Consider the following 14,559-nt stretch of genomic DNA (forward strand, 5'->3'; position numbering starts at 1 on the left):
TTGAAATGTTTTAGAACAATATATTTACTTCCATTAAATAAAACACAATAGTTTCTTTTTGGGATGTTGAAAAGCGAAACAAAAAATCCGTACCAAATATTATACACAGAGCAAAAACCAAGTTCATTTCGCAGAAACAGTTTTGTATTATTACCCAGGGTTGCTAATCTAGATCTATATTCACAAAGACATTTAATAATAAATTTATAATATCACACACGACTTGGTGCGTTTAGTATGTACATTCCCTTGAACGCAAGCAAGACATGATTCCTGTACGTTTTCCACATGCGGTGTTAAACGGAATTCTTATAAATGCTTAAGAGTTAGATCTTTAGATCAATTATACAAATTGGAGATGGTATTAAGATATATGTATATCCTATATACAACCGTTCAGTCAATTATTGTCCAAAAGTTGAAACGTCAAAATAAATGAGCTTTTTACTTTTATTTTTTTAAATATTCTGGTGTCAAAAACTCTTCACTGGCTTGTGTGCAATTGCTAGTGTAGAGAATTAATCTTAGGCTATTAGAAATGGCACGTTCGCCTTCCATTTCCCGCCTGGCATTCCATCACAGGATTGGACGCGTTTCAGTGGTTTATTCTTCTAGTGCCTTTGAAACAAAAAGTGTAGTCTCTCGTTCCTGGGATTCGGGATTGTAAATTCTACAATCGTCTCTTACACCGGTCTGTCCACTGCGTACTGACAAGCGCTAAGATTGGAGGCTGGATTCTGCACGCTGGCGTATCCAAAACTCGAGTGCTGCTTAGCTTTCAGTCTCAGACTGGCAAGACTGGAGTTACAGGTGTCCCGGTAAACATACGGAGGTGTCGGTGGAGCGTAAGGGCACGTCGGCGTGGGAACCCCCGAATTTAGAGAGGGGTTGCTGAGGTTATTCAAGTTATTGAGGCTGTTTAAACTTGATCCGGGTACGCCGGTGACCGCAGAAGGAACCATACTGGAGGACATGCTCATTGAAGAGATGGAGTTAGGAGGGGAGAACATGGCCTGAGACGACAGCGGATTGACGTTCATGGAATTGAAAAAGGGGAAGCTTTTGGTTGACAGAGAGGCCGACGTGAGCCCCTTTGCAGCCCAGTTGTTGTACGTGTAGCTGGGATACATGTCATCGTAGGGCTGCATTAGTCCGTTGAACTGAGGGCCGAAACCGTTTTTACACAGCTCGGCCTGTTGGTTCCTCTCCCTTTTTCTCCATTTTGCCCGTCGATTCTTGAACCACACCTGCAACAAATGTAGAAAGTCGTTTAGTTTCATAATCAGACTCCATAATTATTCCCTTAACCAATGCGTACAATGAAAACGTCGATTCTAAGTTTTCAGAATAAGCCACTGCTCGGTTTGTTTTGGGAAGATAGCTACATGATATGGGTGGTGGTGGTGTTAAACGTAGTTAAGTTCCCTAACTATCAGTCACCCGGAATCTTGTCTGATCCCGGGAATCCCAATACACATCCAGTCTTAAGCGGTCAGTGGCCCGACGCTTCGAATGTGTATTCTCCCACACTAACCTTAAGCATACAACACAATAATGACAATCACAAAAGACAAGCTTTACACCTCTTTAAACGAGACCGTGTGACTCCATTAAGGTCTGTCATCATTAGGACGTCACGTATGGTGACTGCAAACAATTTGTCTCACCCATAATTAGTCTTTATCCAAACAGTGGCAGGTTTATATATAAATGATTAAATAAAGTCATATTTAGCATGTAACCTAAATTAACATCATTACAATTTAGCTAGTAGGCTTAATAGCACATAGTGGCTGCATAATAGTTTTTTTTTTTTTTTTTTTTTAAGTAGGCCTACTGTAAGCTTTTTTTATTTAGTAGCCTATTTAAAATGTTTAATTTGAACTTTGAATAGTGGATAATTAAATAAATAATTATCACATAATATTTCAATGTTATTTGATTTCTAAAACTTACTCTGACTCGGGCCTCTGTTAAATTAGTCCAGACAGCGATCTCCTCTCTGGTGGACATGTCCGGATAGCGATTCCGCTGAAAAGTGGCCTCCAGTTCCTGGAGCTGTTGGCTAGTAAAATGCGTTCGTTGCCGCCTCTGTCTCTTCTTTTTCGATGGGTCATCAGTCGAATCTTCGTTTTTACTCTGCCCCTTCTCTTTCTCTGCAATAAAAAGTAATACAGTATTTTAAATTAAATATTTAATCCTAGAGGAACAATTTTTAAGCTTGAGGTTCAGTTTTGACACATTAGAGAAGTGTCATTTGTGAGGGACATAAATCTAATTCTGTTTTATTGAATTTAAAATATTTGACATCATAATAACACGTAGGTTCCCTGGTAACAACTAAACGATTTGATTTAATTTAATTAATGATATTCCTGAACTAAAAATCCAAGTAAAAAAATTCTAAAAATCAATGTTTAGAAAATATTTTAACCACAATGAACGCAAACATGTCTTTTTCATCATACGAATAAAAAAAGGAACATTGGGGTTAGGGAGTGTTTGCATTATATTCCATACAAAGCGCAATGCCACATATAGTAAACATTTGTGAGAAGCCCACATTTTCACACACATTTTAAGTAAATAAAGCCCTGTCAAAGGGCATGACTTATGTAGCCTACTTCAACAGTCCTATGAATCCGCTAACTGCCAGTTTCATGTCTCGATATATTTGCATGCCTCACACTGCACCTATTCTGTTTTCAAATTGAGGGAGAAGTTTTAAACGGTTTGGTAACTGACAACAAACCCGAAAACACTCCAGTTAAATATCTCTTCAGAGGATCAGGGCTTACCTACGGACTCTGGACTGGAGGTGTCAGAAACCGTGTGTACCTCCAGCCTGTGTTTCGAGTCCACAGACCGCTGGAGCGGTTGCAGACTAGAGGTCATCGTAAGCGGTGTGTGTTTACTCCCGGCAACGTGGTGATGGTGGTCCAAACTCAACGGATCCTTCATAGAGGTCATGAATAACACAAGCGTTTCGCGGAGGCTTCGCAAGCAGATATAACTTCCTCAGCGAAGGTCACAAATATTCAAGATAAAGAAAGAAATAATGTGTCCAGTAGTGAAGTATTGGCAAGCGTTGTCAGTGCTCCTTTCTCACTTAAACCAGTCGATACTCCTCAAACGTAGCTAATAGAAATAAACCCAGTGCTGAAGAGAGTTAAAGTTTTTTTTTTTTTTTTTTTCGTTTCAAATGGGTAAAATATATCTCCGTTTCAGTCGAGAGCTACAAGGAGAGCCAGAGTGACAGGGACAGGTATGTGATATCATATCCATCCACTTGCATACACACACACGCACACACACTCTCCTGCACATCACAGCGCTCGCTCTTCATTTCAGCTGTCTTTCTATCCGTCCAACCGAGCTTCTCTATGCGTCCTGACGTCACACAGACTCCGCCCACAATCTGACGGAACATTAGAGCCTATACATGACAGATTTTATGACCAACCGACCATAAAACGACTTGTGTTAAAGCAAAATGTGTTAAATAAATTTCTCATAGCACACCTGGCAATGGTTCAACTTTTTCTCAGCACGTATTATCAAGACAGCTTTTTAATTAACATTTTAACTCCAACACAGATTTCTGTCAAAGCATAAATAATCAATAATCTCAGCAATTGGCAGAACCAAATAGGCCCACAAACGTGTTATGGCGCACCATGCTCATTTCTGAATGAAAGTTCCGCTTTTGTCACGATGATTCTTCGCTACAATTAGTTGACAGCTACAGACCGCGTTACAAATTCGTTAAGCTCAGTTCTAGACTGTTATATAGGTAATGGTATTATTTTATATTATATAACCAAGTTTAAAGAATAAATAGAAAAAAAAAATCAGAAAATTATTTCTTCCTGACTTTATTCCTGCTTACATTTGTTGTCCAATTTGATTTCGGGACTGAAAGCACTTTGGTGAGTTACATTTGTGCGCTTTGGGCCCGTGATTATTTCGCGGGAGAAGCTCTCACTTTGCTTTTCAGAGTAGCTATTTGATCTGATTAGGCCTATCAGACGCTCATTTGTTTAAGAATTTTAAACGGTCATCTTTAATGACTTTAAGCCTTGTTGTCTCAAATTCCTTCAAAATACTGCAATAAATTACATGCGTAATAACCACATTGTTTTATTAAAAAAGAAACCCATTTATTTATGGGTTATGAAAATGTCCGACCATCTCCTTCTCTGACTTTGATTCAGCTCACGCTCTTGGTACTGGATATTAATTTATGGCATAATATATGGTCTTGGAACCGGCAAATCTTGTATGTACAGGTCTTTTTGTATGAGGATGTGACCTCGAGACACTGCACATTATTAAAGATCATGTTTCGGTTTGTTTTCTCACACTTGCCATTCAGTTTTATTTTATTCATCTTGAATTTGTAATATATATGAATTCATATAAAATATACAAACAACATTAATTTCTTGATCATTCTGGACCTCAGAATGTTTATACGCACAGAAATATTAATTGTGTGCATCAGAATTCCATAGACAAAATTTGCATAACTCTATTCTTGTTAAAGGCACTGATAGATGTGGACTAAATTATTGCTCTGTATTTATTCTGGATCCCCAAAATGCTTCAGAACGCTCTCCCAGTCTGCTGTGGATTATTGGCCATGGTGCACCACAGAGCCATTAATTACCAATTCAGTCAATATAAGGGAGACGACAAAGCCTTTTCCATAGGATTAAGATGACATTAGATTCTTCCATTAGTATATTCCTCCTCACGAGGAGGCTTTCATTACACATTTACTTTTCCCCCGAGTCTATCCAACAAGTTCTGCATCTATTACTGCGGAGGAGAGGTTGTCGGTAATCAAGTCGCTCCAGTGTCTTTTCCCCTTACACTGCTGTTTGCATTTTATGCTTACTTTTTTGTTTTATCTCTTATCCGCTATAGCTGTATTGGTTCTAGTCCAAGTGACGATGGCAAATGTGTTATAATGACAAACGGATTAAAGTGTTGTGATTTGTTCTTAGTTTGCTTTAATTAGCTTAATGAAGATGCCAGATGACCTGGAGAGCGGCTACGCATTAAGTACCATCCTTCCAGTAGCCTGTACAGTTTTTCCCTTACTGTCTTAATTTAGTCGTTTTACGTTTCTGTTTTAATCGTCCTTGTGCACTAAATTATAGAAATAGAAAATGGATATATTTGCGCGTAATATGCCTTCTACAATCTATCATTCTAAATTGTAATTCAAATTAGGCAATAGGACTATCTCATGTTTATTATCTTAATGTCCACTGTTTTTTTTTTTTTTTTTTTTTTTCATTGAGGACGCACGTGATCACCTAAACACAAATAGGCTATATTGCATTTTGAAGAATCGGATCAGTATTTTGTTCTAACAAATTCAAGATATTTTAGAGATTATAAACCTTTCAAATCACACAGACTTTGGCTTTAACACTCTTAAGTCATCTAAATAAGCCGCTAGAACTTACCAAAGACGTTCTCACTTATCCATGTATGATCGCGTCCTACCACCAGATGTCCATCTATGACTATAAACATCTAATGGTTCCGCTTTCCTTATAGCCAGTCAAATGTCAAACACCAAAAGGTAGTTTACACTCGCCTTACTTTTACACAGACCAGTTTTTCTAGCTGAGATTACTATTTTATATAGGCCAGACAATGTTGAGGTGTTTGATTAAACAAGCCAAGAATATTAATGAATCCAGATCTTCTCTGGAGATTGTCATTCACCAAGATCATCTTACCTAATTGTGCACACGTTGATGCAAGTTTGCGGCAGTGGGAGTCCATCTGTTAGATTAACGCTGAGCACCTGTGGAAAAAAAAAAAAATCAGAAATGTTTATTTTATATTTAATTAAAATTTTCATGTTATGTCAGGAATCGTCATATGTGTTGGCCAACTTCTGTTTGAGAATATTTAGTTGTTGTTTTTTTTTCACATGGCCGGCTGGGCCACTCAATGATGATAGGCTATATTTCAAATCCATTCATATATTGGATAGTTCCTGTCTGTAATGGGACGTGAACATTCCCCATAATTTGTTTTGAAATCCCTTAGCTCTTGCCCCTCCTAATGAAGACTCGTGTCTCCAAACACACATGAAAACAATGCACGAAGAGGAGAAACCATGCATCGCGTGTGTGTCAGTGAAAGAAAGAGAGCAGTTTGAGAACTGGAAGTTGAGTGATTCCGCGGTAAAATCAGGGGATTAGTATCTGATTGAGATGTCTGTCGGTTGGATATTACAAAATTCATTATCGCAGCTCTATACTAACCCGATATGAAGTAACACAGATGGGCCTTTATTAGCCCAGGATTCAGCTGTTTGCTTATGATAATTTCAGTCGGAAATTTGCATGCAATCCTGCTGTTAACCGTTTTCCATCTCCATATTTGTTCCTCTCTCGCCGAATGCAACGTTTTGCTTCAGCCCTCCCCTTATATCACCTGCCTCGCATCTGTGCCTTTAGTCCAAGGCATGGAAATTAAATTTGTGTGCGTTTCTTTGTAAATGTGCGCCGCGTAATATGCCATTCGTGTGAGGGCCAAAGTAAATAATCCTATTATTATTTTGAGATGCTAGTATAAAGTTACAAAATTATTCTAAATAATTGTCTAATTATGTATCATAAAAAGTAGGCTGTGAAATGGACAGTTATTCTGTGTGTCTTCATGGCATGCGTTTCGTTTTTATTTAGACTAGGATACTTATTTCGTTAACTTTATGAACGGATTGACTGAACTGCATTTATTTTTTTATTTGTAGATTTGTAGTTTTTTGTTGTTGTTTTACGCAAATTGAATACAAATGTCATGTTAAAAAATGGTTCTAACAAGGTGATTTTCAAACGGGAAAACGACATGAACTAAGTATACATAAGGTTTTACCTTGGGGGAGCCTACATCGATGCAAATTTCTGTTGTGTGTGTGTGTAATATGTAATTATATATATATATATATTTATTACTGTAGGCCTAAATAAAATGTAGTGTAAACAATAACAACAGCAGAGCATAAGGTTACTACTGATAATAATAAAAAAAAGTATTCTTTGCTAATTTTGATTCAATAATTATTTTGGGAGAATCGTTTTTTTTTTAATGTAATAGCCTATTGTTTTCACTTAACAGAGATAGCACCATGATAGTCTCAGAGTCTTGCGCGCCTGTAAAGATGTATTAATAAAGTGGTTTAATTTAGCTTTGCTTGTGTGAATTATTAGCTATTATTGTTATTATTATTTATTTTTAACTAAGCTTAATTAATCCTTGTTTACTGGTGTATAAATTAAGAATTTGATACCACTGTATTAGCGAAATGGTAATGTATTTCGATAACTGGTATTTGCTTAAAAGTATCCTTAGGTCATATATTATTCTTTTAAATGTGTCTTTTAATTGAAATTGTTAATTTAATCGCAGATAATTCAAAAATACCAATTTTAGGAATGTTGCAACGAGAATTTAAAAAGGATTTAAAGTATTAAGTATAAAGTATTTTAAATTATTTGAAACTTTGTATTTGGTGGTTTGCCATTTTTGAAAGCAGATTTCGTTGGCATGATATATTTGTGCTTGTGCTAACCAGTAATACACGTGTTCATGTAAATTACACGCTATAACTATAAAATTGTCCTTGTCCCGTTTGTCTCACAATGTTACCGATATATTATAAACTGCAAAGTCAAGGCGAGACCTGCCAAAGCATCACTTATCATGTCTCTCCATCAAACTACGCTAAAGCTGAAGTTCACCCGTGGCTGGCAACCCTGAGGTGGAACGAATTCCTTCACTTGCATTATCTCACATTCAAGATAGGGTGTCAAATGCACTTACCACTGGTTGGATAAAAGCGGCGCTTTGCAGCCGTGCCAGTCTTGATTTTCTTTAAAAAATATATAAATTCCACACCTCTGAACAAGTTTATCTTTGCCCTTGATGTTGTCCGGGTACATAAACTGTTGCTACCAGGTCCGAAAGGAGCGTAACCTCTTCTTTTCCAATGAGATCGATTAGGAATATATCTGGGTTTTCTCAAAGAACGCGAAAACATACATAAGCTATATTACCTTCAACCCAGAGTGTAACTGATAAGTTGCTTTAGTAACTCATATTTTCTGCAGAGCCTCCACGACTGGAACTTTTTCCCCAGAAAGACGCAGAGTGGTGCATTTTTCCCCTCTCACGAGCTTTGACTGACATCGCGTGGGCGTGAATGAGAGTTTGTGTGTATAAGCGCGTGCATGCGTGCCACGGTGGGTGTGTTTGTATGCACAACCAACACGTAGAGGGGTGAACTTTGTGATGCGAAACGGTAGGCTAAATTAGACAGCAAATTAGCCATTAAAACACGTTAATTCAACCAGCAATTTTAACCCGACGAACGCGGATTAGTAATACTAATCAAATCAAGTTTTTTTTTTCTTTAACGGCAAACGGACAATTGTGTAAAAACGTTGTATACATTAATTTATTCGTATGTTAAGAAACAGAGATACCGGCTAATATAAGAAATCAGAAAATGAAAGTTTACATGAACATGTAGGTTAAACAGTTTAAAGCTTTATTTATGTATTTATTTATTTATTAAATTATTATAATATAATTGCTATTCCATTATTGTATTGGATATATATATATATATATATATATATATATATATATATATATATATATATATATATATATATATATATATATATATATATAATTGTGTTGTTCATATTGAATTCTATTTAAAACTATGACCACCAAAATGGAGCAGAAATGTTTATAGGCCCATTATTGAGGTATTTTGAATTATCGTATGTAGTCCATGATATATTTCGATAACACAAATAGTCTTATCCAAAACTGGGAAGGTATATTTACAAATGTGATAAAACTTATTGGCTGAAACCAACAAATTATTTTGATTTATTAATTTAATTTTTATTTTATTTGTATAACAGTAATTTTTATTTATTTATTTATTTATTTATTTTTACTAAAAACATTGCTGTAGTTTCAAATACTAGGCTAACTTCTGCTGAAAAGTGTGTGTGCTTAACGAAGTGAACAGCTGGCTTGGATGCAAATAATCTTTAAAGATCCGCGTGCATCGGACTGATTTCCATCCGCATCTCACGCGAGCGAAGCAGACCGGACACGCGCCTAATCCGTTTTTTACATTGTGGGTCATACATCCGTTAAGCAAGTAATTAATGCGCTCGGCCATGGGGGAATTCCCAAGTCTGTGCTGGAATACCCCACTCTCTCAGTCACAGCTTTAATAGGCCTGGGAGCCTAAAATGACAAGCATGTTTATCTGTAATTCTGCACGCTGACTGGTGTTATTATCTACTGCAATTACCCGATACAAATCAAACTAAAACGAACTCATTGAGCATCTCTTTGTTGTTGCAAATAAAATAGATGTATCCAGTAGCTACATACCTCATCCTCCATCCTCCATCCTCCGTGTGCGAAGTGTATTGAAATTTGCGCTTCAAAATACAGCGTTTCTTTTCCCAATCTTTTTTCTTTTTCTTTAATTGTTTAAAAGCCTACAGATTAATTTATCAATCACAGTCTTCGTTTACATAAATCTGAATATTTTTAGTATTTATTATCTTCTTTATAAAACCATCTATGTTATAATTTTAAAGACATCAGAAAAACACTGATTTTACTAATCCATAAAATTATAGAAAAATGTCTAGATCAATAATTTTTCAATCGACGAAGAACTATATAGCCAATAGCCAAACTAAAAGGTACGATTCTTATCTAAACCTAGGGTGCATTAAAAAAAAAAAAAAAAAAAAAAAAAAAAACATTGAAGAAGCAGCTTCTTTTGCTTTTCTTTTTTCTTTTTTCCAATGTTAATCTCATCCGTCTCATCCGAACAGCGGTTCTGTCCTTGCATCGTTCTTACCTTCATCTGGCTGCAGCTGGAGTCTTTGCTTTCTCACGCTGAAAAAGCCTGCAAAGGAATGCCTGAAGTTCAGAAAAAGGGGTCGCTCGAAGATCTTCATGCCTCGGGGGCCGACCGGAGGCTTCTTTTCATTTCTGCCTCTCTATCGATTCGCTGAAGTCGTCTTTGGCGTCGTAGAAGGACACTTGAAAAATAATATCGTATAGGACTTTGATGTGTGGACTGAAATGGCCCCAACAAAACTCTGTTCAAAGATTGTACAACCACATAAACCTCTCCATAATAAGAAGTGATGTGCTGTGTACATGCTCATTTTCAATGATAAATAAATATGATGAAATGCATAAAAATATATATTGATATCAAGGTGTATGTAAAGGTGAAATGTAAACAGAAAACTGTTTTCAACTTTTGTTTTTAGGATCGGTTTACATGGTTTGTCATATGAGAGATCACAGTAATTTGTGTCAGTTATTGTTTATTATGCAAAATGGCTGACAGATTATTTCTCATACACATACTGTAAAACAATTACAAACAATTGCTAAAATGAAAATGTATTGTCACATTTCAGCACATTTCCTGGTAGAAGTGCAATGAATTGAAGAGAACAATACAAATATATATATATATATATATATATATATATATATATATATATATATATATATATATATATATATATATATATATATATATATATATATTTTTTTTTTTTTTTTTTTTTTTTTATCACAGTTTAGATCCCCATGACACTGGGTAATTGCTTCACGATGACATAATTTTTGCTTTTGTTCAGTTTGGATTCATTAAGGGTGAACTGAGTTTCACAAAAGGAATCAATTAAATATAACTTAGTTTGGGCACAAGAAATAATTGTATGTTTCATTATGATGACATTCAGCACACAAGAAGCTCTGTTTGCTCAACCAGATATAGTTTGACAGATTATTGATATAACTCAGATTATAATCACAATGCTGCTTCATAGATTATTCAATTGCTGTAAAGAGTGGCTGTCACACACTGTTGTCTTCACACAGTGTTTTTATGATACTTACACAGTTGCTTATCAAAGTAGTGCACAGAAAGCCACAAACCATGAAACAAATCTATTTATGAACTCCTTATATGTTAGCCTAGTAGTATTACCAATAAATTAGAATTTATTGTGTTTAATTTCTTTACCATGACTACTTTTTGTTAGGAAAATATCTCTGGAGGGTAGCGATAGGAAAAGTGCCTGATGAGGGAAATAAATAATCTCTATAGGGGATTTTTTTTTTTTTCCATTTGTTTGGTTGATTTGTAAGATTAGCTAATATGCTCAAGAGCCCTTCATTAGCTTTATGACTGTTTTACAGACAATTCTTGCAATAGATAACAAAGGTTTCAAAACTAGCATCCAGGCTGTGAGAATACTCTGGAACACATATGATGCTTGCTCCAACCTTCATATATATACAAAAAATATAAATAAATAAAACACCCAAATGTTTGTCTTGGGCAGATATGCTATTAACATCACATTTACCATGGTGGCAAAAAAAGTTCACTGATGTAATCCAGTTTTGAATGTTAAATGATTTAATATCTTTTAGTTCAGTGCAGTGAATAAGGCAGCATTACTTGAGTTTAAACTATAAACTATGTAAGCAATCTATCTACACATCCACATCTATATATATGTGTGTGTGTGTGTGTGTGTGTGTGTGTGTGTGTGTTTGTGTGTTGGATCTGAAATTATATAAAGAAAATCTAAATTTCAAAATTTTATACGACTATATATATAACAAGTTGCTTATGAACCTTTTTTTGAAATATGAAATGAAAATATAAATGTGAGCACAGTCTTAATTACGATGCAGGGGGACCAATAAACAGCTGGAGTGAGAGTGGTTAGCTGCGGTGATGCCCCTGGGTTGCCAGAGGGAAAATTGTCCAATAATGGAATGGAGGTAATGAGACAAAATTGATGGACGCCAGCACCCGGTCATCAGAAAAAGAGATCAGATGGTTACTGAACCATTGACAACAACTGCTCAGGTGCACCACAAACCTCCACTAGAGTCAGCTTAGTGTTTAATTAGTCCACTGTGGCTGAGAGAGACAGACTGAGAGAGACATAAAGTGAAAAGGAAAGGTCATATTATCAATATTGACAAAGCAAACATCTTTTGTACCTTTACCTTGACGCTGAGAATATTTTGTTATGTTCATCCTTGTGCCTCCAGAGGTACTTTGGGACACACAAATCAGCTCAAGTTTACTATTTGGTTGTGCGTTAATCCTCGGGTGAGACATAGTGTGAGTGTTTGTGTATGAAGGGTAGACCGTCTCTTTGTGGGGGGCTGTTTAATCCAGTCCCCATGTGAAACTGTTGACATCTGTGCCTTTTTCTTCATTACGTGCCTGTTCCTGTTTTCTGGATTAGCCCCAAATCTCCTATGCAACACATTCAGCATGCAACTACTTTAACTTCATCAATAATTGATGAAGAGATTGTAATCTGAAATCATCAGAAAGTGTGAGATGGGGACAGTTGCTCACAGGCGGTGCAGTTTTTATTTTAAGTATACCTCTAAATCGACGATAGAGACTACCATAATTTACTACTACAATAGTTTTTCCAGATGGATAACTGCAATAGGACAGTGGAAGTGGCTGTGGATGGTGCAGTGGGTGCCAGGAGTGGGGTGTGTGTTCATATGTGTGTTTATGTTTGTCTGGGTGTGTATCTTGCCTGTGTGTGCTGTACTCTTTCTTATTGATTGTGTTTACTCAAGCTTCTCATTGCTACCCATTACTGGAGACAGGGAGACATGCCCTGCCCTGATGTGAAGAACACACACACACACACACGCGCACACACACACACGCACACGCACACACACTCAGATGGATCAATGTTTACTGTGAAATGATGATGCATTTGCAATTTATATAATTTCCCTAAGATGTTTTGAAAAATTGAAGTGAAAGTGAAGTTTGGTCTAGTATGGTGACCCATATTAGGAATTTGTGCTCTGCATTTAACCCATCCAAGTGCTCATACACAGCAGTGAACACACACCGTACACACCTAGAGCAGTGAGGAGCCATGTGCTGTGGCGCCTGGGGGAGCAGTTTGGGGTTCTTGCTCAAGGGTCTCATCTCAGCTGTGTGAAGTTGGAAGAGATTGCTGCATTCCCCGAAAAAAGGTAAATGTACATATTAGTACCCAAACGGTACAAATGTGTATCTTTTGTAAAGGTGCAGTGACAGTTTTTGTAAAAAGAAATTCGAAGAGTGTGGTTATTCAGTCCCCATACCGACAACTGGACCTGAGACTTGAACCCACAGCCTTTGGGTTACAATTCTGACTCTCTAACAATTAGGCCATGACTGCCCCCTTTTTATTTTTTATTCATCTTTTTACATATTTTTATGTCAGAATCATAACAGTTTTAATAAATGAGTAAAGTGGCTGGTGTGACGTTCATTAGATATCGTTCAATAGTTTATTTTAATCTTACTTTTTGATGTAACAAAATATACAGTTCTTTCCCTAATGAAGTTTGATGATTCTGTTTCATATACTGTCATAAGACACGAGGTATAATAGCCTGTGTTGATGTGTGTGTCATCATGTAATAATGGAACGATATATATATATATATATATATATATATATGTTCTTCAGCACAATATCAGCATATTAGAATGGTTTCCTAAAGGATCATGAAACACTGGAGACTGGAGTAATGATGCTGCAAAGTGATGACAATGTATCAAAATGTATTTAAAACATTTTATTTGTGGTATATCTGAAGTCTTTAGCTTTATCTCATTTGTGATAGGAAAATGAGAATATTTGTGACACACATACAATAATACACAAATAGCTTAAACAGCACATAAACATATGCACAGTGTAGAACACATCGCATATTCTTTTAATAATATACATGTTACTAACCAAACCCAAATTTATTATCTTTGGACAAGGACACATATGTATGAAGCATCTCAGTTAAAGACACTGTAACTCTTAGATGCTTAGTAAAAATAAGCACTGGTCGCTAAGATTAGATAAGGTTGTGATGATTCCACAAGGCTCCTGTTCCTCAGCCATCAAAGCCACTTCATGTGGATCAAAGCCTTTTTGTTTGTGTATGCGTGTGTGAGTGAGTGTGTGTGTGTGTGTGTGTGTGTGTGTGTGTGAGAGAGAGAGAGGTAAAGTCCTGTTCATTTCAGCAGAGGCCAGGGTTAAGCATCATTCAGACTTTAATCTGGCATTCCCTGCTCCTCTGAGCCTGTTCATTGTTGGTATGATGTTTCACTCACAAGCATCACCGCAATGCATTTGAAGTATCTGACTCACTTATGTGCTGATAGTTGAATTGATTTTGACTTTGCTTAATGGTGGAAGTATGTTTCAATAACAGTGGTTATGTGTTTGCATATTTTAACCATAACTATTTTGCTAGTGTTATTACCAATACTAGGTACAACAGATGAGCAAAACAGAAAAATCTCTGCAACTTTACCTTATGATCTCTTCGTCTTTATCAGCATATAGATAACTGCACTGCGACCAGCATGGAAGTTTTGGTAACACTTTAGTATAGGGACCAATTCTCACTATT

The 14,559-nt window shown here is 36.3% G+C and overlaps 1 protein-coding gene across 2 annotated transcripts; it reads right to left on the minus strand.

Moving 5' to 3' along the window:
- Positions 1-473: 473 nt before the first annotated feature.
- Positions 474-8,076, minus strand: LOC113099555 (pituitary homeobox 2-like). 2 transcript variants are annotated; one of them, XM_026264419.1, is made up of 4 exons: positions 7,852-8,076; positions 5,757-5,824; positions 1,957-2,156; positions 474-1,247 (listed from the first exon to the last, which is right to left on the minus strand). In XM_026264419.1, the coding sequence occupies exons 2-4, from the start codon at positions 5,800-5,802 to the stop codon at positions 684-686; spliced, it is 810 nt and encodes a 269-aa protein (XP_026120204.1). In that variant the 5' UTR covers positions 5,803-5,824; positions 7,852-8,076; the 3' UTR covers positions 474-683. The 2 variants fall into 2 exon arrangements, with proteins under 2 accessions (XP_026120204.1, XP_026120203.1); XM_026264418.1 differs by lacking the exons at positions 5,757-5,824; positions 7,852-8,076 and adding an exon at positions 2,799-3,127.
- Between the last annotated feature and the right edge of the window lie 6,483 nt (positions 8,077-14,559).

The sequence above is a fragment of the Carassius auratus genome, unplaced genomic scaffold (genome assembly GCF_003368295.1).
Source record: "Carassius auratus strain Wakin unplaced genomic scaffold, ASM336829v1 scaf_tig00216959, whole genome shotgun sequence".
NCBI classification, from domain to species: Eukaryota; Metazoa; Chordata; class Actinopteri; order Cypriniformes; family Cyprinidae; genus Carassius; species Carassius auratus.